A 24,390-nucleotide genomic window follows, 5' to 3' on the forward strand; every position below is an offset into this window, starting at 1 on the left:
GAACGTTATGAAGATAGGTGGCAAGGCAGGTACTTTACTTTTGAGGAAGTAGAGGCACTACAGAAGGACTTAAGACAGATTAGGAGCCTGGGCAAAGAAGTGACAGATGGAATACTTGTTACAAAATGTATGATAATGCATTTTGGTAGAAGGAATGGAAGTGTAGACTATTTTCTTAATGGAGAGGAAATTCAAAAACCTGAGGTGCAAAGGAACTTGGGAGTCCTCATGCAGGATTCCCTAAATGTTAATTTGCAGGTTAAGATGGTGGCGAGGAAGACAAATGTGATGTTAACATTCATTTTGAGAGCAATGTTAAGTCTTTATAAAACACTGGTGAGGACTCACTTGGAATATTGTGAGCAGTTTTGGGTCCCTTATCTTAGAAAGGATGGGCTGTCTTTGGACAGGGTTCAAAGGAGGTTTACAAAACTGATTCCAGGATTGAACAGCTTGTCATATTCAGAGTGTTTGATAGCTTTGGGCCTGTATTCACTGGAATTCAGAAAAATGAGGGATGACCACATTGAAACCTGTTGAATGTTGAAAGGCCGAGATAGTCAATGCGGAGAGGACGCTTTGATGGTGGGCGAAACCAAGACCAGATGACACCACCTCAGAATAGAAAAGGTTGTCTGTTTGGCTAAAGAAAATACTTCATCTCTGCTCTGAGTGCTGAATCTGTAGAAATCATTCCCACAAGCAGCTGTGAAGGCCAAGTCATTGGGCATATTTATGGTAGAGGTTAATGAGACTCTTGATTAGTCAGGGCATGAAGGGATACAGGGAGAAGGCATGCAATTGGAGCTGAGAGGGAAAATAGATCAGCCATAATGAATTCAATGGGCCAAATGACTTAATTCTGCTCCTATACCATATAGCACTAAGAGCTTTAAGCATGATGCCAGGCAAATAACATCCTTAACGTCAACAAGAGGAAGGAGGTGGTTATCAACTTAAGATCTCACACCCCTCTTTACATTGGGGGCACAGCAGTAATAACTGCAAGCAGCTTCAAACTCCTGGAAGTGCACAACATACACTTCTCATACTCCCAGAACACATACTAAGGTCAGAAAGCTCAACACCACCTCTACTTTCTGAGGAAGCTAAAGAGAGCTGGACTTTGCACATCCATGCTCACATCATTCTACAGATGCACTGTAGAGTGCACCCTGACAAGCTGCATAACTGCCTAGTACAGAAACCACACTGCAGCAGAAGGAAGGCTCTATAATAGATTGTCAAAACTGTCTAACTGATCACCAGTTCCAGGGTAAATACCCAGAAGGTACCAGAGAAAAGCCAGTAATATCCAAGGATCCCACCCACCCTACTCGTGGAATTACTTTCACCAAGCAGTAAAGCTGATCAACATTTCTCACCAACTCCACCATTAATTTGTCAGTCACCTCATGTATAATCTAGTGTCACTTTATGAACATAGCGTGTGTGTGTTTTGCTCTTATTATGAGATTATCTTTTGTGTTTTTTTTGTGCTTCATCAGATCCGGAGTAACAATTATTCTGTTGCCCTTTACACTTCTGTACAGGAAATGACATTGAACCTCTTGAATTTCGACCCAGGAAAAGTGATTTAATAATCACACCACTTCTGTTTAAAAGGCTTGACTGGAATTAACTTCCACATTGGTTGGTACGATAGGTGAACAAAGTGAAGATGGAACAGCTCACATGCATGCTTACTCTAACAGCAACAATACATTAAATAACCTGTTTAGAGATGGAGGAAACTTATAACTTGTAGAGTGTATACCATATACAGATACACAAATTTCATTTGCAAAACAACTAAGTTTATTGAGGGCTTGAATATAAAGATTAGGAAACCAAACTGTTTAATTGAATGCAAGATACAAAAATTGATCATAAATAACCATGAAACATGAATGCATGTCTTACTGCTCAAAGATTTGGTGAAACCGCACCTTGCCTCTGCATATATTTTTTTTGGGTCGTTGTTGTTATTTATTTATTTAACAGCCACAGAATGGAAAGCCTCAATGTTAGTTATACTTATTTTGGAGTAACTTCAGTCGGCTGCATTATGGATGATATGCTGGACTCAGAAAAATCTATCAAACGGACTCCACTCTTCATTTAGCCCTTCAATGATGACATTCCAGCTCGCATTATCTCATCAACAAGAAGAATATTGCTGGCAATTACAGTACTGAAAAACAATATTTTAAAGAAAAATTAACAGTTCAAAAATATTTGCAGACAATTAAAATAAAATTAGCTGCTTGAAGAATGAGAATACCCACAATATAGTTTTTGGCACTAATGTACCCCTAAGTATGCCCCCAGGCAAGAATACCCATCAACTATCAGTCTCAATGTGTACAACTTAAAGCCCCAGTTTAAAGTGCAGAACAATGCGCATTTCCGATCAATATCATCTACTCCAACAAACCACAATAATCTATATTTTTGAACATTCCTTCAAATATGATTAATAATCATAACATGGAAAATCAGAGAGGGCAAACAGAAATGCTGGAGACAACTGACCAGACAGATCATAACAAAAGCTGAAAAAGCTGTCTCCCTATCCACTAACAAATGAAACATGAAACTAGGTCGTGTTTTTCCTAAATATCAATACTGTCATTGCAACAGCACAACCTTGACATCTTACAAAATGCTGCAGGTTAGGAAAAATATGAATTGCTCAGTTAACTAAGAAGATTAAACTTTTCTGCTTGAAGACAGCAATGGTGTACCTCATTTAGGTTAGAGGATTGTTCTACAAGTGTCAGCTGAATAAAAACTAGTTGCCTGTTGATTCAGCAAAATGAATCCTCCTCATGCATCAGTGCTAAGACTCAGTGTTGGTCATTATTAACAAACTGAAGGTATCTCTGCTGTTAACTTATGAATATTTCTTAAAATGTCCACTACGAGGGGCAGAACTTCTACATCTTAAGGTTCAATTTAAAAGTATTGTTTAAACATGTTTTACATAGATAGCCTAGCATATCCTTTGGTGAGAGCGAATAGGATGAAAAACTAAGACTTCAAGGTTGAACTAGGCATCTCTATTTATTCACCAGTGTTCATTCCTTCGGATATAAAAAGATACTGCCCACAGCAGATTCAGATAACCTTTTACAGAATGCAGTTCAACGTGATTCCAATTGACCAAGGTGTTCAATGAGGATGGAGCTGTGGATGTTGTCCAAGTGGATTTTTGTAAGGCGAGGTCTTCCTTGGTATACTCGTCCAGAAGATTAAGATATATGGAATTTATCAGAGTGACTTGGTAGTTTTGATTAAGAATTGGGTAGCCCATACAAGGTGGAGGGTAGAGGTCAACAGATCTTATTCTGGATGGAGGTCCTTGATAAGTGGATAGGGTGGTGAAGAAAGCTTTTGGTATGTTGGCCTTTATAAATCAGAGCATTGAGTATAGGAGTTGGGATGTAATGTTAAAATTGTACAAGGCATTGGTAAGGCCAAATTTGAAGTATTGTGTACAGTTCTGGTCACCAAATTATAGGAAAGATGTCAACAAAATAGAGAGAGTACAGAGAAGATTTACTAGAATGTTACCTGGGTTTCAACACCTAAGTTACAGGGAAAGATTGAACAAGTTAGGTCTTTATTCTTTGGAGCGTAGAAGGTTGAGGAGGGACTTGATAGAGGTATTTAAAATTATGAGGTGGATAGATCGAGTTGACGTGGATAGGCTTTTTCCATTGAGAGTAGGGGAGATTCAAACAAGAGGACATGATTTGAGAGTTGGGGGCAAAAGTTTAAGGGTAACACGAGGGGAATTTCTTTACTCAGAGTGGTAGCTGTGTGGAATGAGCTTCCAGCAGAAGTGGTAGAGGCAGGTTCGGTATTTTCATTTAAAGCAAAATTGGATAGGTATATGGACAAGAAAGGAATGGAGGGTTATGGGCTGAGTGCGGGTCAGTGGGACTAGGTGAGAGTAAGCGTTCGGCATGGACTAGAAGGACCGAGATGGCCTGTTTCCATGCTGTAATTGTTATATGATTATAGCGTGTTCCACAGGGATCCATACTGGGACTTTTGCTGTTTTGTGGTAAATGACTTGGATGAAAATGTGGATGGGTGGGTTGGTAAGTTTGCAGATGACAGATTGATGGTATTGTGGATAGTATAGAAGATTGCTTCAGGATATGATAGCTTACAGATTATGGTGGACAGAGCTTAATCCAAGCACGCATGAGGAATTGCACTTTAAGAGAAGTCACTCTGGTACAGAACACTGTTAATGGCAAGACCATTAACAGCATTAGGATTTTGTGGTGCAAGCAGCCACACAAGACAATAGGAGTCAAGAAGTTATGTTGCAACTTCATAACTGGTTAGAGCACATTTGGTGTGTTTCATTAAATCTTGAATAAGGATGTAAGGATGTGAAAGCTTTGGACTGAGTGCATAAGAGGTTTCTCAGGATGCCGTCTGGATTAGAGGGCATGTGCTATATATATAGAGAGAGAGAGGTTGGACAAATTTAGGGTGCTTTCTTCAGAGCAGCAGAGACCAAGAGTTGAATGGATAGATTATAAAATTGAGAGGGGAAACATTCAGAGGAGATTGTGGAGGCATTTTTTTTTGTTTCCAGGATGGTAGATGCTCGGGCTGGTGGCGTTGACAGATTTGCTTAGGTATTGGAGATGCCCTTAGATAGGCAGATGAATATGCAGAAAATGGAATGATATGGACCACATGCAAGCAGAAGAGATTAAGTATCACTGGTTTAATTTAGCACAATATTATGATATACAGCCTGCTTCCGCACTGTATTGTTCTATGTTCAATCTTTCAAACCTTCTTGTAGTTAAGTCAAGGATACAGAAAGTACTGTATTATGTTTCTCTGTCAGGAGACCTCACCGAGGGTTGCAGCCTATCCAATTAACACTTCATTTCCAACTCCTGAACATTTACCTTTTGCAAACCACACATGTTGGAAATGGCTTTAGATTAGTAAGTAAAAGCTTCATGCTGTGATAACCACTTCCAGTAAAGAATAACTTGAACAAACTGAAAATGACAGCAAGATTCAGCTTCTACTTCAGCTTCTGCAGTAAATTAATATTTACCTATTAACATACCCTGGGATTATAAACTCTAAACCCAAACAAGTTAGCAGGTCTTAATTTCTCCAAGTCAACTTTTTCAATTTATCCAATGCCATGAGAATCCCAAAACAAATTCACATCTTTCCTGTGTGCAACAAAAGTGGAGAAATAACAACTGACTTTTACAAAGCGTGAATTAGATAGGTCAAAGTGTTGTCAATACGGTGCACATTGTGGACAAATATACAGCCAAAGATGATGTAATTCTGTGCAGGGACAAAATTCCCTAATTCTGAAATAATGAGCACTGACAGTACCTCAACACTTGAATGCTCATACACAGAAGTCAGTAATAGCAAAATAGACCATGACAAAACCAGGTTTATTTCTTCGTCTCTTACCATGAATGAAGCAACTGCTTTTTGACATTATAATTGTCCCAAACTCCAGCTTCTCCAGCCAGCATTGGTTCACCTGATGAATCAAACAGATACTCATTCACAGTGTCATCTAATCTGACAGTACAGAAACAAGCCCCTTGTTGCAACTTATCCATTCTAACAAATTACCCACCAGCTAGTCACATATTCCCAAATTTGATCCAAAGTCACTGAACCTTTCCATTAATTTCCATTAAACTTGAATTTAAATTACTTAGTCAAAGCTAATTTCAAAAAACAGTTGTAAGTATCAGGACACTACATTAAGCATTTTATTGTAGATATATTAAATCAGTTCTCCATAATGTGAGAAACAAGCCCTATAGCCCAATTTACATTAATCTCATTCTATGTTCTGTCAACTGTCCTCCCATTTCCCCCACCCAGCTTACTTACCAGAATTTAAGTCTACTCCAACAAGTTGACTGCACTTGGAGTATTCTGTCTGGATTTTTACAAGTGTCTCCTGAGGGTCATACCCTGAGTTCTGTGCAAGTATCTGAAAAAAGGGGGCTAATTATTTGCTGTACAAATATATCAAAGCCATATCTTGCAGAGGTTAAAAGGATGACAAGAACAGAAAAGAACAGTGCAATATTATGCACATTCCTTACTTTAAAAGATATTTATAGCAATTAATTCCTGAGTATCTGAGACATCCAACTCCTTTAAATAAGACTTTCCCTTGCTCTACCATTGATGCCATCCTCACTTGCATCCCCCCTTGTTCTTACTCCCATCCCATGAGCCTCCACACATCCAGCACATCATTCCCCATAACCTGCAATTTTTAAACAGGATCCTAGCACTAAATACTTCATTCCCTCCCTACCTCTGTTTTCCATAGGGTTTACACTCTCTACATGACTGCCTTATCCAATCATTCCGCCTGTGTAATAAAAATCAAAATGTCAGCCAGAGTGCAAGGAACAATTGTGATGTGCAGGGGAAGGGTGGCCTGGGTGCTAGGTAACCAAGCTATTGTCTCTGCAGACCTGAGCCTGGAGTGCCCAAGGCAATGATCCACGATGGGCCGAACTGAACAAATGATCGACCCAGGTAGGGGTGGAGAACTGGCCAATGAACACACAGGTGGTGAGGTCTCTTGGATTTGGGCTCACCACAGGTTAGGTTGCGACTGACACTGTGGACCAATTGGAATGGGGCGCTGCAGTTTAACGGACTCAGGCGCTGTTCCAAGTACCATTTGTTGTAACTTTATCAATAAAGTGTGTTGTTTGCAGCATTGTGTGTGCAAGGCTTATTTCTATCAGATCTGTGAACAATCCTTAACTTACGGCACAGCAGTCCGCAAGTGGGACAAGTACTACACCTAGCCCTAAATTACTTCCATCACCCTAAAAAGTCCTATCAGATGAAATGACTACTCCAGCAAGTGGGTCTACTATATCCAGCACTCTCAGTGTGGCCTCTACATTTCTGAGGTCTGACATAGATTGGGAGAAGGATTCACTGAGTACCATTTCTCCATCCGCCACAAAAGACAGTTTCCCCAGTGGCCACCAGTTTTAATTCCATCCCCAATTCTGACATGTTGGCCCATGGCCTTCACAACTGTCATAATGAGGTCACATTCAGGTTGGAGGAATAACACCTCATACTCCATCTGGGTAGCCTCCAGCCTGTCAGCACGAACATTGATTTCTCTAGTTTCCAATGATTTCTCCCCCTCTTTTTTCCTTACATCATTCGGGCTCTCTACTCCTCACCTATCCATGAGTAATAGTCATTGAGTGATAGACAATGAGAGTCTGCTGACCTCCTCACTCCCTTTCTCCCATGGTCCACTCCTCGCGTCAAATTCTTTGTTCTTCAGCACTTTACATCCTCTGCATATTCCAAGGATTTAGATGGGGCAGGACTGATTCCTGTCCCACTATGTTGACAGGCTGACTAGGGTCAATGTCATACTAGATCTAGTATTAGGTAACAAACTGGGTCAGGTCACAGATCTGTCAGTGGGTGAGCATCTGGGGGACAGTGATTACCACTCCCTCCTCTTTAGCATTATCATTGAAAAGGATAGAATCAGAGAGGACAGGAAAATTTTTAATTGGGGGAAGGGCAAATTAGGAGACTATAAGGCTAGAACTTGTGGGTGTAAATTGGGATGATGTTTTTGCAGGGAAATGTACTATGGACACGTGGTCAATGTTTAAGGATCTCTTGCAGGATGTTAGGGATAAATTTGTCCCCGGTGAGGAAGATAAAGAATGGTAGGGTGAAGGAACCATGGGTGACAAGTGAGGTGGAAAATTTATTCAGGTGGAAGAAGGCAGCATACGTGAGGTTTAGGAAGCAAGGATCAGATGGGTCTATTGAGAAATATAAGGTAGCAAGAAAGAAGCTTAAGAACGGGGCATGAGAATGCCTTGGCAAGTAGGGTAAGGGAAAACCCCAAGGCATTCTTCAATTATGTGAAGAACAAAAGGATGACAGGAGTGAAGGTAGGACCAATTAGAGATAAAAGTGGGAAGATGTGCCTGGAGGCTATGAAAGTGAGCGAGGTCCTCAATGAATACTTCTCTTCTGTATTCACCAATGAGAGGGAACTTAATGATGGTGAGGACAATGAGTGAGGTTGATGTTCTGGAGCATTTTGATATTAAAGGAGAGAAGGTGCTGGAGTTGTTAAAATACATTAGGACGGTTAAGTCCCCAGGGCCTGACAGAATATTCCCCAGGCTGCTCCACGAGGCGAGGGAAGAGATTGCTGAGCCGTTGACTAGGATCTTTATGTCCTTGTTGTCCGCGGGAACGGTACCGGAGGATTGGAGGAAGGCGAATATTGTCCCTTTGTTCAAAAAAGGTAGTAAGGATAGTACAGGTAATTATAGACCAGTGAGCCTTACGTCTGTGGTGGGAAAGTTGTTGGAAAAGATTCTTAGAGATAGGATCTATGGGCATTTAGAGAATCATGGTCTGATCAAGGACAGTCAGCGTGGCTTTGTGAAGGGCAGATCGTGTCTAACAAGCCTGATAGAGTTCTTTGAGGAGGTGACCAGGCATATAGATAAGGGTAGTGCAGTAGATGTGATCTACATGGATTTTAGTAAGGCATTTGACAAGGTTCCACACTGTAGGCGGATTCAGAAAGTCAGAAGGCATGGGATCCAGGGAAGTTTGGCCAGGTGGATTCAGAATTGGTGGAGGGAGTACATTCAGATTGGAGGGTTGTGACTAGTGGTGTCCCACAAGGATCTGCTCTGGGACCTCTACTTTTTGTAATTTTTATTAACAACTTTGATAAGGGGGTAGAAGGGTGTGTTGGCAAGTTTGCAGATGACGCAAAGGTTGGTGGTGTTGTAGATAGTGTAGAGGATTGTCGAAGATTGCAGAGAGACATTGATAGGATGCAGAAATGGGCTGAGAAGTGGCAGATGAAGTACAACTCGGATAAGTGTGAGGTGGTACACTTTGGAAGGACAAACTCCAAGGCAGAGTACAAAGTAAATGGCAGGATACTTGGTAGTGTGGAGGAGCAGCGGGATCTGGGGATACATGTCCACAGATCCCTGAAAGTTGCCTCACAGGTAGGTAGGGCAGTTAAAAAAGCTTATGGGGTGTTAGCTTTCATAAGTCGAGGGATAGTTTAAGAGACTCGATGTAATGATGCAGCTCTATAAAACTCTAGTTAGGCCACACTTGACTGTGTCTAGTTCTGATCGCCTCACTACAGGGAGGATGTGGAAGCATTGGAAAGGGTACAGAGGAGATTTACCAGGATGCTGTCTGGTTTAGAGAGTATGGATTATGATCAGAGATTAAGGGAGCTAGGGCTTTACTCTTTGTAGAGAAGGAGGATGACAGGAGACATGATAGAGGTGTACAATATATTAACAGGGATAGACAGAGTGGACAGCCAGCGCCTCTTCCGCAGGGCATCACTGCTCATGGCTTTAAGGTAAGGGGAAGGAAGTTCAAGGGGAATTTAGAGGAAGGTTTTTCACTCAGAGAGTGGTTGGTGCGTGAATGCACTGCCTGAATCAGTGGTGGAGGCAGATACACTCGTGAAGTTTAAGAGACTACTAGACAGGTATATGGAGGTATTTAAGGTGGGGGGTTATATGGGAGGCAGGGTTTGAGGGTTGGTACAATATTGTGGGCCGAAGGGCCTGCAATGTGCTGTGTTCACCTCCACTGTTCTCACTTCATTCCCCCCCCCCCCACCAATCACCTGTCCTCCTTCCCCTCCCCCTTCCCTTTCAGTCCAGAAGGGTTTGTCCTGAAACATTGACTTCTTATTTCCTTTCATAGATGCCTGCTGAGTTCCTCCAGCATTTTGTGTGTATAGTAAATAATAATAATCCTGTCATGTTGTCAGGAAGAACAATTCCAATTTAATGCAGAACTAATGCAATCCAAGTTCCCTGAAAAATAACTGCATTTGAAAATATATTCAGACATACAATGTCTAAAAGGTTCTTACCTTGGGAATAACTAACAGAGCATCTGCAAATGCTTGCACTCCCAATTGTGCTCTGCCCTTTACATTGGGCTTGTGTTTGATCAAAGCATCTGCTACGGCAACTTCAAATGCACCTGCACCTGGCACTACACATCCTATAAGACAAAGTTAAAGTGATTTTGCTATCACTTTATTCTAATTGAAGTTTTAATACAAAATTACAATATGAGAAAATTGGCTCACCAAATGCCTCAATGTTTAATTATGTTTTAAATTTTTGAAACAATACCACTGAGAAAATGTATGTGGCACAATGAAAATGCAGCAGCAACTTGCTTATTAGACAAAGTAAACAAAATCTGAAAGCAGTTTCCAGTACAGTACCAAGAAAGGCATTGTTGTTCACAGCTCTTCAGGTGAAGGTTTCTGCCATCAGAACATTCTCAGGCAGTAAGTTCAAGACCACCATCATCCTGTGAGCCTCGTCAAGAGTACTCGTGCGATCTCCAACATGATTATAATTGTACACCATTGTATTTTAATTCAACTGCCCTACAGAAATTCTACTAAAAAGCACCCCATCTGCCTTTGTCTCTTTAGCATGAAGGAGATGGAGAGGCATTTAAATGATGCATATAAATTTAAGATATTCAGACCAGCTTTTGTCATTCAACTTTCCAGTTAATTCAGGCAAGAAGAAAGAGAAACAACATCAGTGAAAACAGATTTCCAAGATGTACGGTCGGCCCCCCCTTATCCGTGGGTTCCGCATGTGCAGATTCAACCAACCGCAGATCAGGAAAAGAAGGAAGTTCTCTCTCCAGCACTTGTTTGAGCATGTACAGACTTTTTTTAAAATCTTGTCCTTATTCCCTGAACAATACAGTGTAACAACTAATTATGAAGCATTTACACTGTATTAAGAATTATAAGTAATCTAGAGATGATTAACGGAGGATATACATAGGTTACCACAGATCGGGAATCAAAAAAAAAAATCCCGGAAGTTCTGTAAGTCAGAACAGGTACATCCAGTATTATTTAGTGTCAGTTAGTCAAATGTTTGTCTTAGTATATATTTTACCTTTCTATGCATATAACACTTAAGAAATGTATGTATTTCAATAATTAAACCACTGCATTGCTTAGTAATTGTAGCTTTCATTGGGACACACTCCATTATTCTCACTTTATCCTTTAAAACTGTTCCGATCACTGACCGACTGTAGCCTAATGGTTTTCCAATGACTGATGGTGTTTTACCTCTTTCCGATCGCTTTATTATTTTTTTCCACTTTGTTTTCAATCGTGATCGTTTTGTCAACTGAACAGAAACACTGCAGGCGGCTGGTCCCGAGCTCTGCTGGGTCCTAAAGAGCCCACTGGCTTGAGTATTCACGCTTTTTGTTATCTGTGGGGGGGGGGGGGGGCCAAAACCAATCCCCTGCAGATAAGGAGGGCTGACTGTATAAAATTATGAGGGGGTCTGATAAATAGGAAAGACCTTCTGTTCTCAACAGAGAAGTCAAAAGCTAGAGGGATAGGTTTAAAGTAAGTGTTAGAAAGACCAAGAGTGAGATATAAAAGTACCACCACCACCACCCAGAAAGTGGTAGGTAGACTGGAAATTACTGCCCAAGGTGGGGATAGGAAAAATTCTCAGATTCTAATTGTACATGGAAATGTAACTGAGGTTTGTTGACCTGCAGGATAACTGATGGGTAACTGTCAACCAGCAGACACGATGGGTCAAGTAGTCCCAACCAAGTAAACATGTTTGATATGAAAAAGCTTGAAATTATCTGGACAGCCAAGGCTCTTGTGTTGCAAACTAATCAAAAAAGTATTCAAGGAACAGCGGCAAGTTGGATTCAAGAATTTTTCATCAGAAGCAATAAGCAATGGACAGCAAATTATCTGCGTGTTATTTTTAAATGTGACAATAAAACAGGTTATGCTAGAAGTGTACAAAGTACAGAATAGTTACAAATTGATTTGGATGCAAAAAGTGATTTAAACACAAGAATTTTATCCGACAGGAAAGGTTGAATAGAGTTAATTTTTCCCAATAGTCTCAAGGAATATTTAATTTTTGTCTAAAAACTGACAGGCAAAAGCACAATGAAATGTAAGAACCAATTTGTTTCCAAAACACAAACCAGGAGAAAATTTATGTAAATTAATAGGCAAGATTAAAGGTTTGGTGAAGAAAAGTGTTTTCAAAGAACTGTAAGTCAATAATTATTGCCTGAAAGAGTAGAAAATGTTGTCATATTTAAAGTAGTGAATGGTCTAGCCTGCAATCTAATGCACCAAGAGTAAAACAATTAGACTGGATTGCTCTTTGATTAGCATGGCCTTTAGTATAATCTTTATAACCTACTATACGTATGATTTAGTTATTTAAACTTGCTTGAACGTTCATGAGACAATATTGATTCGAGACTCATTCAAGTTAACCATTCCAATGAAGATCAATTGTAAACTCCCATTTAAGATTCCTACGTTCATGTAAATTAAAATTACTTGCCATCCTCAATTGCGTTCTTTACTGCACGCAGGCCATCTCGCACGGCATCTTTGATTTGTGTTAAAGTGTGCTTGTTTGGACCCTTCAGAAGCAGTGTCACTGATCGTGGATTGTCACATTGTTCAACAAAGGTAAACTTTTCTTCACCCTGTGTATATAAAAAAAGTCAAAATTTACTACAATACAAAATCTGAATTCCAACACAATAAGATTTACAAAAACTAACCAAGAATTCATGACACACGTCTTCCTTTCTCACTGATTACAATTCTTTGAAGCATGTAAATGAGAAAATGAACTTTACACCACATCCAACACATGATACCTGACAATTTAGCATGTCTTCTTCAATAGTACAACCAAGGTCACATCCTCTAATTTACAGGATTGCTTTGAGTCAGTGGAATGAACAATATCCCAGAATTCATCTTCAAGCCTGAATGAATCGGGAGTCTGAATGAGTTGTTTCAGATTCAATGAAGACCTTTGTAGATAAGCGTGCCTTTGAGAACATACTGGATATACCCAAATTCAAAGCCATGGACGAACCAGGAGATTCATAGTCTGCTAAATAGCTAAATCGGTGGCATTCAAAACTGGTGATCCAGATCTATACAAGTCGTTCAGGTAGGACCTACAGAAGGCTATTTCAAGGGTGAAAACAGTTCCGATTGAGGTTAGAGACAGAATTGGATGCATGTTAGTTCTGGCAGGTTTTGTTACTTCACTCCCAAATGAGCTCAAAGCCTTTTATACACACTTTGAACGGGAGAATAAAACTACACCTTTGCGAATCCCTGCAGTGTCCTGTAATCTGTCTAAAAGGCTAACATCAGAACATCCTTCAAGAGGGTAAGCTCTCCACAAGGCACCAGGCCTGGTATGGGTCTGAAAAGCTTTACCAACCAATGTTCAAGGACATCTTCAATCTCTTACTGCTGTAGTCAGAGGCTTACAACTGAACTGTTTCAAAAGGACAACAATCATTCTAGTGTCCAAGAAGAGCAGGGTGAGCCAATTCAACAACTATGGTCCAGCGGAACTCACATCTACTGTGATGAGGTGCTTTGAGAGGTTGCAACGTCTGCCTAAGCAAGGACCTGGACTCACCACAATTTGCTATCACCTCAACAGCTGATGCAATCTCACTAGCTCTCTACTGAGCCTTGGATCACCTGGACAACAATAATACCTACGTCAGGCTGCAGTTTATTCAGGTCAGCTTTCAACAAAATCATACCCTCAAGTTCTAATCAACAAAACTCCAAAAACTGGTCCTCTGTAACGGAATGCTTGACTTCTTCAGTGAGAGACCACAGTCTATGCAGATCAGAAATATCATCTCCTCCTAATGACAATTGACACTCAGGGATGCATGTTTAACCCACCACCCTAATCTATCTATACCCACAATTGTGTGGCTGGGCACAACTGAAAGGGTAACTATAAATTTGGCCAAATGACTGACTTACACCGACACACATGTCCTCATTGAGGAATCAGAAATTGATAAAGTGAGCAGTATCAAGTTCCTGGGAGTTAACATCTGAGGATTTATCCTGAACCCAACATTACAAGAAGGTACAACTGCAAGTTATATTTCATAAGGAGTTTGAGGAGAATTGATCTATCACCACAGACACTCGGCAGCTTTCTACAGATGCACCATGGAGAGCATTCTAACTGGTTGCATCAACTCATGATACGGAGGACCACTGCACAAGCTGCAGAAAGTTGTCAAGTCAGCCAAAGCCACCATGAGCACTAGCCTTCCCAGCATTTAGAACACTTTCAAAAGGCGATGCCTCAAAAAAGACAGCATTCATCATCCAGGACATGCCCCTTTCTCGTTGCTACCATTGAGGAGGAGGGTATGAGCCTGAAGACACACGCTTCTTCAGGAACAGCTTCTTCCCTCTGCCATCAGATTTCTGTATGAACAATGAACCCACGAACACTATTGCTGCTTTGCCGCAAAAGAAAAAAAATTCCCAACATATGCCAGTGATATTAAACCCGATTCTAGATCCAAATTAAGGTTTGAATCTATAGCCAGACTCAGCATTCAAAACCTATGAATGGCAGTGACCTTATCATCATTTAGAAACGTGCAGATGACATATGACATGCTGGACTTTAGAATACTGAGATGGGACTTAAGTAAAACACAGGTAGATATGACCCATTTCCTCAAGGCAAAGTGGGAGTCAGTAATAAGACAGATGCAATATTTTCTTCCAAGAGAGGGTCAAGAGGTTTTGGAACTCTTCCTCAAGACCACTGGAATCAGAGCCTTTTAAGTATTTTTTCCAGGCAGAGTTAGATCTTCAACACGTGATAAATGGTTATGGCTGTATTCAGAAATAAGGTTTCAAAAAAATATCCACTTAGGATTTCTGTTATATGAATGGACAGCCTCTTCCTGCTCATGATTCATACATCTGTGTCACAATATTATCATCAGCAAATTGATATTAATACCTTTCTGAAGAATGTAGACAACACCGTCTGAACAGGAAAAAGAACAGTCTGCTAATATGCTATTACTGTTTATGTTGTTGCTTTATACAACCACATAGCAATTACAGCACGGAAACAGGCCATCTCGGCACTTCTAGTCTGTGCCAAATGCTTACTCTCACGTAGTCCCACCGACCTGCACTCAACCCATAACCCTCCATTCCTTTCCTTTCCATATACCCTTCCAATTTTATTTTAAATGACAATATTGAACCTGCTTCTACCACTTCTACTGGAAGCTCGTTCCACACAGCTACCACTCTGAGTAAAGAAATTCCTCCTCGTGATCTCTAAACTTTTGCCCCCCAACTCTCAACTCATGTCCTCTTGTTTGAATCTCCCCTACTCTCAATGGAAAAAGCCTATCCACGTCAACTCTATCTATTCCTTCATAATTTTAAATAGCTCTATCAAGTCCCCCCTCAACCTTCTACTCTCCAAAGAATAAACATTCAACTTGTTCAACCTTTCTCTGTAACTCAGGTGCTTAAACCCAGGTAACATTCTAGTAAATCTCCTCTGAATATTTTGTTGACATCTTTCCTATAATTCAGTGACCAGAACTGTACACTATACTCCAAATTTGGCCTCACCAATGCCTTGTACAATTTCAACATTACATCCCAATTCCTATATTCAATGCTCTGATTTATAAAGGCCAACATACCAAAAGCTTTCACCACCACCCAAACCACGAGATTCTACCTTCAGGGAACTATGTACCATTATTCCTAGACCACTCTGTTCTACTGCATTCTTCAATGCCCTTACCATTTACCATGTATGTCCTATTTTAATTATTCCTACCAAAATGTAGCACCTCACACTTATCAGCATTAAACTCCATCTGCCATCTTTCAGCCCACCCTTCTAACTGGCCTAAATCTCTCTCCAAGCTTTGAAAATCTACTTCATTATCCATGCCACCTATCTTAGTATCATCTGCAAACTTACTAATCCAATTATCACCCCATCATCCAGATCATTAATGTATATGACAAACAACACTGGACCCAGTACAGATCCCTAAGGCACACCACTAGTCACCGGCCTCCAACCTGACAGTTATCCACCACTACTCTCTGGCACCTCCCATCCAGCCACTGTTGAATCCATTTTACTACTTCAATATTAATACCTAACGATTGAACCTTCCTAACCAACCTTCCATGTGGAACCCTGTTAAAGGTCTTACTGAAGTCCATATAGACAACATCCTCATCAACTTTCCTAGTAACCTGTAAGATTTGCCAAACATGACCTTCCAAGCACAAATCCACATTGACTGTTCCTAATCAGACCCTCCGTCTATCCAGACAATTATATTTACCATCTCTAAGAATACTTTCCATTAATTTACTCACTACTGACGTCAAACTGACAAGCTGATAATTGCTAGGTTTACTCTTAGAACCCTTTTTAAACAATGGAACCACATGAGCAATATGCCAATCCTCTGGCACCATCCCCGTTTCTAATGACATTTGAAATATTTCTGTCAGAGCCCCTGCTATTTCTACACTAACCTCCCTCAAGGTCCTAGGGAATATCCTGTCAGGAACTGGAGATTTATCCACTTTTATATTCCTTAAAAGTGCCAGTACTTCCTCCTCTTCAATCATCATAGTTTCCATAACTTCCCTACTTGTTTCCCTTACCTTACACAATTCAATATCCTTCTCCTCAGTGAATACTGAAGAAAAGAAATTGTTCAAAATCTCCCCCATCTCTTTCCGCTCCACACATAGCTGTCCACTCTGATTCTCTAAGGGACCAATTTTATCCCTCACTATCCTTTTGCTATTAATATAACTGTAGAAACCCTTTGGATTTATTTTCACCTTACTTGGCAAAGCAACCTCGTATCTTTTCAGCTTTTCTAATTTCTTCCTTAAGATTCTTCTTACATTCTTTATATTCCTCGAGCACCTCATTTACTCCACACTGCCTATATTTATCGTAGATATCCCTCTTTTTCTGTACCAAGTTTCCAATATCCCTTGAAAACCATGGCTCTCTCAAACTTTTAACCTTCCCTTCAACCTAACAGGAACATAAAGATTCTGTACCCTCAAAATTTCTCCTTTAAATGACCTCCATCTCTCTATTACATAAAGCAAATTGTCCCAATCCACTCCTTCTAAATCCTTTCGCATCTCCTCAAAGTTAGCCTTTCTCCAATCAAAAATCTCAACCCTGGGTCCAGTCCTATCCTTCTCCAGAATTATATTGAAATTAATGGTATTGTGATCACTGGACCCAAAGTGCTCCCCAACACATACCTCCGTCACCTGACCTATTTCATTCCCTAACAGAAGATCCAACACTGCCCCTTCTCTAGTTGGCACCTCTATGTATTGCTGCAAAAAATAGTAGGCTGGAATTGATTTTCCATTTGTATATAAAGAATTATGCATTCAGGATTAATTACACATTTTATGGAACATTCAGTCAAAAATCACTTACTAATGACTTGATGTTGAAATCTTTGTTTGGGCCATTACTGTTCCATTGTTGATAATGATTATAAACAGTGTGGGCAAGTACAAGAACACACATAGGTTTCTTAAGATTGAAGTAACAATATTGACCTACTTAGCTTTGTGTGGTGGCGAAATGTCATGGGCATGCAGTGATGCAAGCAAAGGTGGGTATCTATCTAATGCATCGTGCAATGTTCACCACTAGATGGCCTGAAGTTTCAGCATTCCAGCCATGTTACAGAATTAACCAATAACTCAACTTTAATAATACAGGGAAAGAAGTGACTAACACTACCTACCAAAGTGTACTCATATACAAGTCCAGCATGTCCCAAGCATTCTGGGGTGAGGTCTTCCACAGAATTCATGGCCATGCCTCCACAAGCAAGTGTTAGCCTGAAATTAAAGTGAACATTAGTCACTGACATTTGAAAGTTTATTAATTATCACTTGGTCTATGGTTCATAACCTCAAGTTCAAACAGCCTTAGTATTTATATGCCTTTTCACTTGGATAAACACCTCAAAATTGCCTCAAGTTGAAAAGACCAACTTTACATATTTTGGAATATGTAAAGCACAAAGAATTAAACCTAAAAAAATTAAAATTAACTTGTGCTCCTGAAGAAAGCAGACAACGTTGAACATTTCTGTTTATCAAAACCAGATATAGCTTAGACATCCAAACTTCCTAATGGCATCCAGATTCATGGAAAGGAATGTTACTTCTGATCCCATAATCTATTTTGCTCAACTTTATTTGATAGTTATAAATATAAAACCCAGAAATCTGAAATAGAAAATCCTGCAAATACCTGAGGTCCAGTATTGGCAATGGACAAAAACTGTTTAAGGCTCTTTTCACTGATGCCATCCAACATTCCAATTATTTCCAGTGTCTATGGTTCTATTTTGCTATGTGTAAGCCTCATTCTATGGTAATGCATCATAAAATTCTGAAACACCATAGATGTGCAACTGTTTGCAGGTGTTCTGTCAGTTACTTTCAATAATCTTTGTCTTCAAGTTTAATTCTACACACCTACAATATATGGAAGAAAGGCTGCATCCAACAAGTCAGAATCACAATAAACAGGGTAGATATAATTTTCCCCATTTGTGAACTTTAATACACTGCTAGGTGGCAGAAGGCAAGGGACAGACCCTGATGCAGTAAAACCAGTATAATGTTTAAATGACTGCTTTCAAACTGGAAGCATAGATGGTTAAATTAAAAATTAGCACATAATGGAGGTAGGGAATGGCAGTAGTACTGAACAGCAAACTCAAGTACAATAAACAGGCTGCAGAAAAATCAGGTCTGGTTTACTGATTCCGCCAAAAGATGGAATTACTTCCGAACTTGACCTCAAGCCGCCTTATTTCTGCAACCACTGAACCCATACAGGAAATCACACGTTTGACTAACCTTTCCATGTTTCTTCGCTTTGCTCTTCTGAGTGCCACAATGCCCTCTTTTGCAAATGCATCCAACGACAATGGATCAATACCCTGCCAAATTAAATTTAAAAGCTGTTCACTCAAATTTAATTAAAGCACAGAAAAAAGCCTGAGGCCCGGCAATCCCATAAAACCTATCAAACACCATTCACACCAATCCTATTTTGTTCTCAAAATTCTCTTCAACCTCCAGCCAGATTTTACATTTCAGCGACAGTAGGAAGAAGTAAGCTGACAATCTAGGAAACTGAAGCAGCTATGGTCACAGGAAAAATGTGTGAGCTCACTGGGGATCAGGATTGAATCTGCACCACTAAAGGCTGAGAGGCAGAAGCTGCAGCAAAAGTGTCATCTTTCAGTGAAATAAATTAACAAAAAACATACAGAAAAGGATTTATTAAAATATGCTGAAATTTAAATTAGAAATAATAGTATGCAGTTAGACACTGCACAAGTGCTTTGATTATAGTCACCAGACAATAGGAAACAAAACCACTAAACATTCAGGTGCGAATATTACTCTCTCTACCCAAAGGAAAAACTAATCACGAACACAATTTTACAAGTGAAAATTGAATTTTAAGTAGAATGGCAAAATCTGCTCAAGCTGAGAGGCAAACTAATACTCAGATATTAGGAACACTCCTTCCAGTATGCATATTGTAGCCTTATCTCCTGTAGCAACTGTGCTAAAATGAGAAAACTAACAAGTTGGCAAGGATCCTAAACTCTAACTCTAAAAAGTAGTTTTGAAATAAAATTATTCAATAAAGCATTTACCTTTTGGTTAATTACTACAAATCCTTTTTTGGAATCTCCACAAACTTTTCTCTTCAGTGCTATGATTTTATTAACTCTGTCTTCAATGAATTTTCTCTCTGCTTGAACAAATTTTTCCCTCTCATCAGCACTTTTATAGAAGAATCCAGAATTTACTTCTCTGTGCACAAATAAAAACAACTAGTTAATACAAAACATTTTAGATGCTAAGTTCTATTAAACATTAGTAAAATGTAAGCTGTTCGATTTTATTTTGGCAATCTTTATCAAGTACCATTTTGATTTCCCCCCCTTAAAAGGTCAATAGTTTCAGAACACCCGTGGAATAATAAAAAAACTGAAGGCTGGAACTGAAGAACTTGGCTAAAGGTTGCTCAATCATGACTGGTTCAGTGCAAGCGCAGATCATGATTGTTATATTTATGTTTGTAATATTTTGAATGTTATCGTTGAATTATTTAAATTTTAACCATTTGCAAGCATCTCCATGATATACTATTTCTTTGCCTTGTCTGACATTAACTAAATCAATTTTTTCCTTCCTCTATAACACTAACTCAGGTATCATCTGAGAATTTCAAACCTATCATTAATTAGCACATCAACTACTGTATCTAGCATTAAGTGCTGCAGAACTCCCTGCAATTTGCCATCTGGTTGGTCCCTGATGACCCTCTTCACGAGACCATTTTGAAATTTTTTTAAAAAGTGATCATGCTGAGCAATTTCCCTCAAATTATTAAAATCCATGCAGTCAACATGAAATGCATTAACACTAAATCCTCAAAACCTCTAAATTCACTCAGATTAACGCTGTCCTTGATTGCTGTCAGTGATTTAACTTTTCACTAAAGATTTGCTCAGCACCAGTGTTTGATAGACTAGCCAGTAATTACTTGGTGGAGGACTTACTTATTTTCCTGGATATCTCATTTAATCTGTTACTGTGATGGAATTAAAAGACAAATGGAAATGAATAAAATCAAATCTGCATTGCATTGTTATTGTGATCAAAAAGCCCTGGTTCACTTTGAACACAGCCATTTGATCATGCCAAGCTTGCAGAAAAACCACTAGAAGTTAAGACAATTTTTTCCAGTAAGCCCCATAAATATGTAATTTCAGCAAAATTACTGTAGCAGCCAACCCATCAGTTACTGGAAATCTCTTTAATTTGGAGTACTCAAGATCGTTCCCAACCCAACTCTCGACATAAATACCCCTTGTCCTTGTCACCATTCTAATAAACCTCCATTTCTCTAATGCCTTCACATCCTCAGAGTTCGAGATGAGAAAGTACAAGGTCTAATGAGTATTTCAGAGATTTAAATTTTTTGTTACTTTTGTCTCAAATTCTCAAGACCTTCCTATAAGCCTTTTACCAATCTGACTTGCCAATGCATCTTTAAAAATAACCTGAACATTTCCAAATCTTTGCTTTTACCCAACTCCTGGAAAAGCATTTCATCATTTCAGTTAAATTTCAAGACTCGATGTCCCAAATCAAAATTCAATTGCAGTCAGGAAAATTGCTTCTTTACAAATTTTCAAGGCTATAATTCAAACTAACTTCAGGAAAAAAAAGTTCACATACGTCTTTTCATATTCCAGTGAAACACTGCAGGTAAGAATGTACGCATTTTCCACTCTTTTCTTCATGTCTGGGTGACGAGCACCATGGTCCAATACTATTCCTCTCACAAAGCTGAAAAAGAAATAAATTATCCACCAATTTAGCAAGGGGTAAAATGCAGTACAATATCCAAATGTTTCGAAATTTTTGATGAATAGGCATATTGCTCATTGAGCCTCTTATTCATACATTCACTTCCAACTTAACCAGTTCACTAGTAATTTTGCAACTGTGTACAGTCTAAATAAAAATGAATTAAGTGTATTAAGACATTATAAAATAGCTTCCAATAATCAGTCAGTATAGCATGAAGCCCTGAAGGTATCAGATCACAGTTTAAACGGAGATGAAAAATGTCTAAGTTCTCCGATTTCCCATAATACAGTAATGAAAGATCAGAGAATGCAGGGTTAGGAAATAGCAGAATGGATATGGCTTCAATGCCCAGAGAATGACATTAAGAGAAATAGTGTTCCGCAATAATGTCTGTGCCAATTGCTAATTTGAATTTGTTATTGAAGGAAAACGCATTTCCAACCTTACATTGGAACCATAACTGGATAAGACAGCAAGACTCCAACAAATTACAGGAGGGCTGTGGTAAATTTGCTGAATGGGCAAATAATTGGCAAGTTATCTATAACACAATGATACGCACAAGGTCTTACATTTTATTACCAAATATTCCAAGATTACATAGAGCAGTGTGGCACAGTACAGGCTTTTTGGTCCACAATGTTGTGCCAACCCTTTAACCTACTCCAAGATCAAATAAACCCTTCATAGAGCTCTCAATTTTTATTTCATTTGCAAGTCTATTAAAAGTCCTGAATACATCTGCCTGTACACCACCTCTGGCAGCATATTCCATGCACCTACCACTAACAAAAAAATCTACTTCCAACATCCTTTAGTACTTTTCTCCAAACACATTAAAAAGTTTGTATGAGTCATTTCCACCCTGGGAAAAAGTCGCTGGTTGTACAACTCAATCTATGCGTCTCATCTTATAAATCTCTCAAGTCACCTCTCACCCTCCTTTGCTCCAAAGAGAAAGTCCTACCAGCCTCAACCTATGCCCTCTATCCAGACAGCATCCTGGTAAATCTCCTATACAGTCAGCCCTCCTTATCTGCGGATTCAACCAACCGCGGATCGGGAAAACCCGGAAGTTCTCTCTCCAGCACTCGTTGCTTGAGCATGTACAGACTACTTTTTCTTGTCATTATTCCCTAAACAATACAGTATAACAACTATTTACATAGCATTTACATTGTATTGGGTATTATAAGTAATCTAGAAATGACTTAAAAATACAGGCAGTCCCCGGGTTATGAATGAGTTCCATTCCCGAGCCCATCTTTAAGTCGGAACAGGTACATCCAGTATTATCAAGGAAACACGAGGAAATCTGCAGATGCTGGAAATTCAAACAACGACACACACAAAATGCTGGTGGAACACAGCAAGCCAGGCAGCATCTATAGGGAGAAACACTGTCGACGTTTCAGGCCGAGACCCTTCATCAGGATGCCTGCTGTGTTCCACCAGCATTTTGTGTGTGTTGTTGTTTGAACATCCAATATTATTTAGCGTCAGTTAGTCAAACGTTTTCTTAGTATATCGTACATATTTTACCTTTCTACACATATAAAACACTTAAGAAACATATGTATTTCGATAATTAAACCACTACCTTGCTTAGTAATAATCGTTACTTTCATCGGGGCAGGGCCTTTCACGTGCTCCATTAAAATTGTTCCGATCATTGACCGATTGTAGCCTAACACTTTTCCAATGACCGATGGCGTCTCACCTCTTTCCGATCGGTTTATTACTTCCACCTTATTTTCAATTGCGATTGTGATTATTTTTGTGAACAGAAACACTGTGGATTCAGAGCCGCACTACCAGGTCCTAATGTCCACCGCATGGAAACATGTTAAGTCCGGGGTTCCGCTGGGTCCTAATGACCACCGCACTTATACATATTAAATAAGGGACTTGAGCATCCGCAGATTTTGGTATCTGCAGGGGTGTCCTAGAAACAACCCCCTGCGGATAAGGAGGGCCAACGGTACATCCAAATCCCTCCTATAATGAAGCAATCAGAACTGAACATAATATCCCAAGTATGGTCTAGAGTTTGATAGAGCTGCAACATTACCTTGCGGCTCTTGGACTCAGTCCCCCGATTAATGAAGGTCTAAAGACCATATGTCTTCTTAACCACCCTTCTCAACATGCCCTGAACTTTTGAGGGATCTATAGATATGGACCCCATAAGCCCTTTGTTCCTACAAACTATTAGGAATTCTGCCATTAACCTTGTAGTTACATGACAAGGTGCCACAAGGGAGGCTGCTTAGCAAGATAAGAGCCCATGGAATATCAGGGAAGTTACCAGTGTGGGTGGATCACTGGCTGATCGGCAGCAAGCACAGAGTGGGGGAAAAAAGGGATCCTATTCTGGCTGGCTGCCAGTTACTAGTGGAGTTCCACAGGGGTCGGTTTTGGGACCACTACTTTTTACAATGTACGTCAATGATTTGGACTATGGGATTAATAGATTAGTTGTTAAATTTGCTGATGATACAAAGGTAGATGGAGCAGCAGGTAGTGTTGAGGAAACAGAGAGCCTGCAGAGAACTTGGATAGTGTAGGGAAATGGGCAAAGAAGTAGCAAATGAAATACAATGTTGGAATGTGTATGGTCACTCACTTTGGTGGAAGAAATAAATGGGCAAGATATGAAGAGAATTCAAAATACAGAGATTCAAAGGGTCTTGGGAGTCCTTGTACAGGATACCCTTAAGGTTAACCTCCAGGTTGAGTCAGCGGTGAAGGCAAATGCAATATCTGCATTCATTTCTAGAGGTATAGAACATAAAAGCAGGGATGTGACATTGAGGCTCTATAAGGCACTTGTGAGATCATACTTTGTGGAGTATTGTGAGCAGTTTTGGGCTCCTTATTTTAGGAAAAAAATAAGGACATTGGAGAGGGTTCAGACTTTGAAGAATGATTCCAGGAATGAA

The 24,390-nt window shown here is 39.6% G+C and overlaps 1 protein-coding gene across 1 annotated transcript in view; it reads right to left on the reverse strand.

Moving 5' to 3' along the window:
- Positions 1-1,795: 1,795 nt before the first annotated feature.
- Positions 1,796-24,390, reverse strand: part of cct6a (chaperonin containing TCP1, subunit 6A (zeta 1)) — a 34,723-nt gene continuing 12,128 nt past the window's right edge. The window contains exons 6-14 of the mRNA XM_059972927.1: positions 21,314-21,424; positions 19,720-19,879; positions 18,908-18,990; positions 17,779-17,875; positions 12,477-12,624; positions 9,968-10,101; positions 5,914-6,016; positions 5,479-5,551; positions 1,796-2,194 (exon numbers count right to left, since the gene is read on the reverse strand). Of these exons, the coding sequence (XP_059828910.1) occupies positions 2,122-2,194; positions 5,479-5,551; positions 5,914-6,016; positions 9,968-10,101; positions 12,477-12,624; positions 17,779-17,875; positions 18,908-18,990; positions 19,720-19,879; positions 21,314-21,424 (982 nt within the window). The 3' untranslated portion in view covers positions 1,796-2,121. The remainder of the gene's footprint in view (positions 2,195-5,478; positions 5,552-5,913; positions 6,017-9,967; positions 10,102-12,476; positions 12,625-17,778; positions 17,876-18,907; positions 18,991-19,719; positions 19,880-21,313; positions 21,425-24,390) is intronic.

The sequence above is a fragment of the Hypanus sabinus genome, chromosome 6 (assembly GCF_030144855.1).
Source record: "Hypanus sabinus isolate sHypSab1 chromosome 6, sHypSab1.hap1, whole genome shotgun sequence".
NCBI lineage: Eukaryota > Metazoa > Chordata > Chondrichthyes > Myliobatiformes > Dasyatidae > Hypanus > Hypanus sabinus.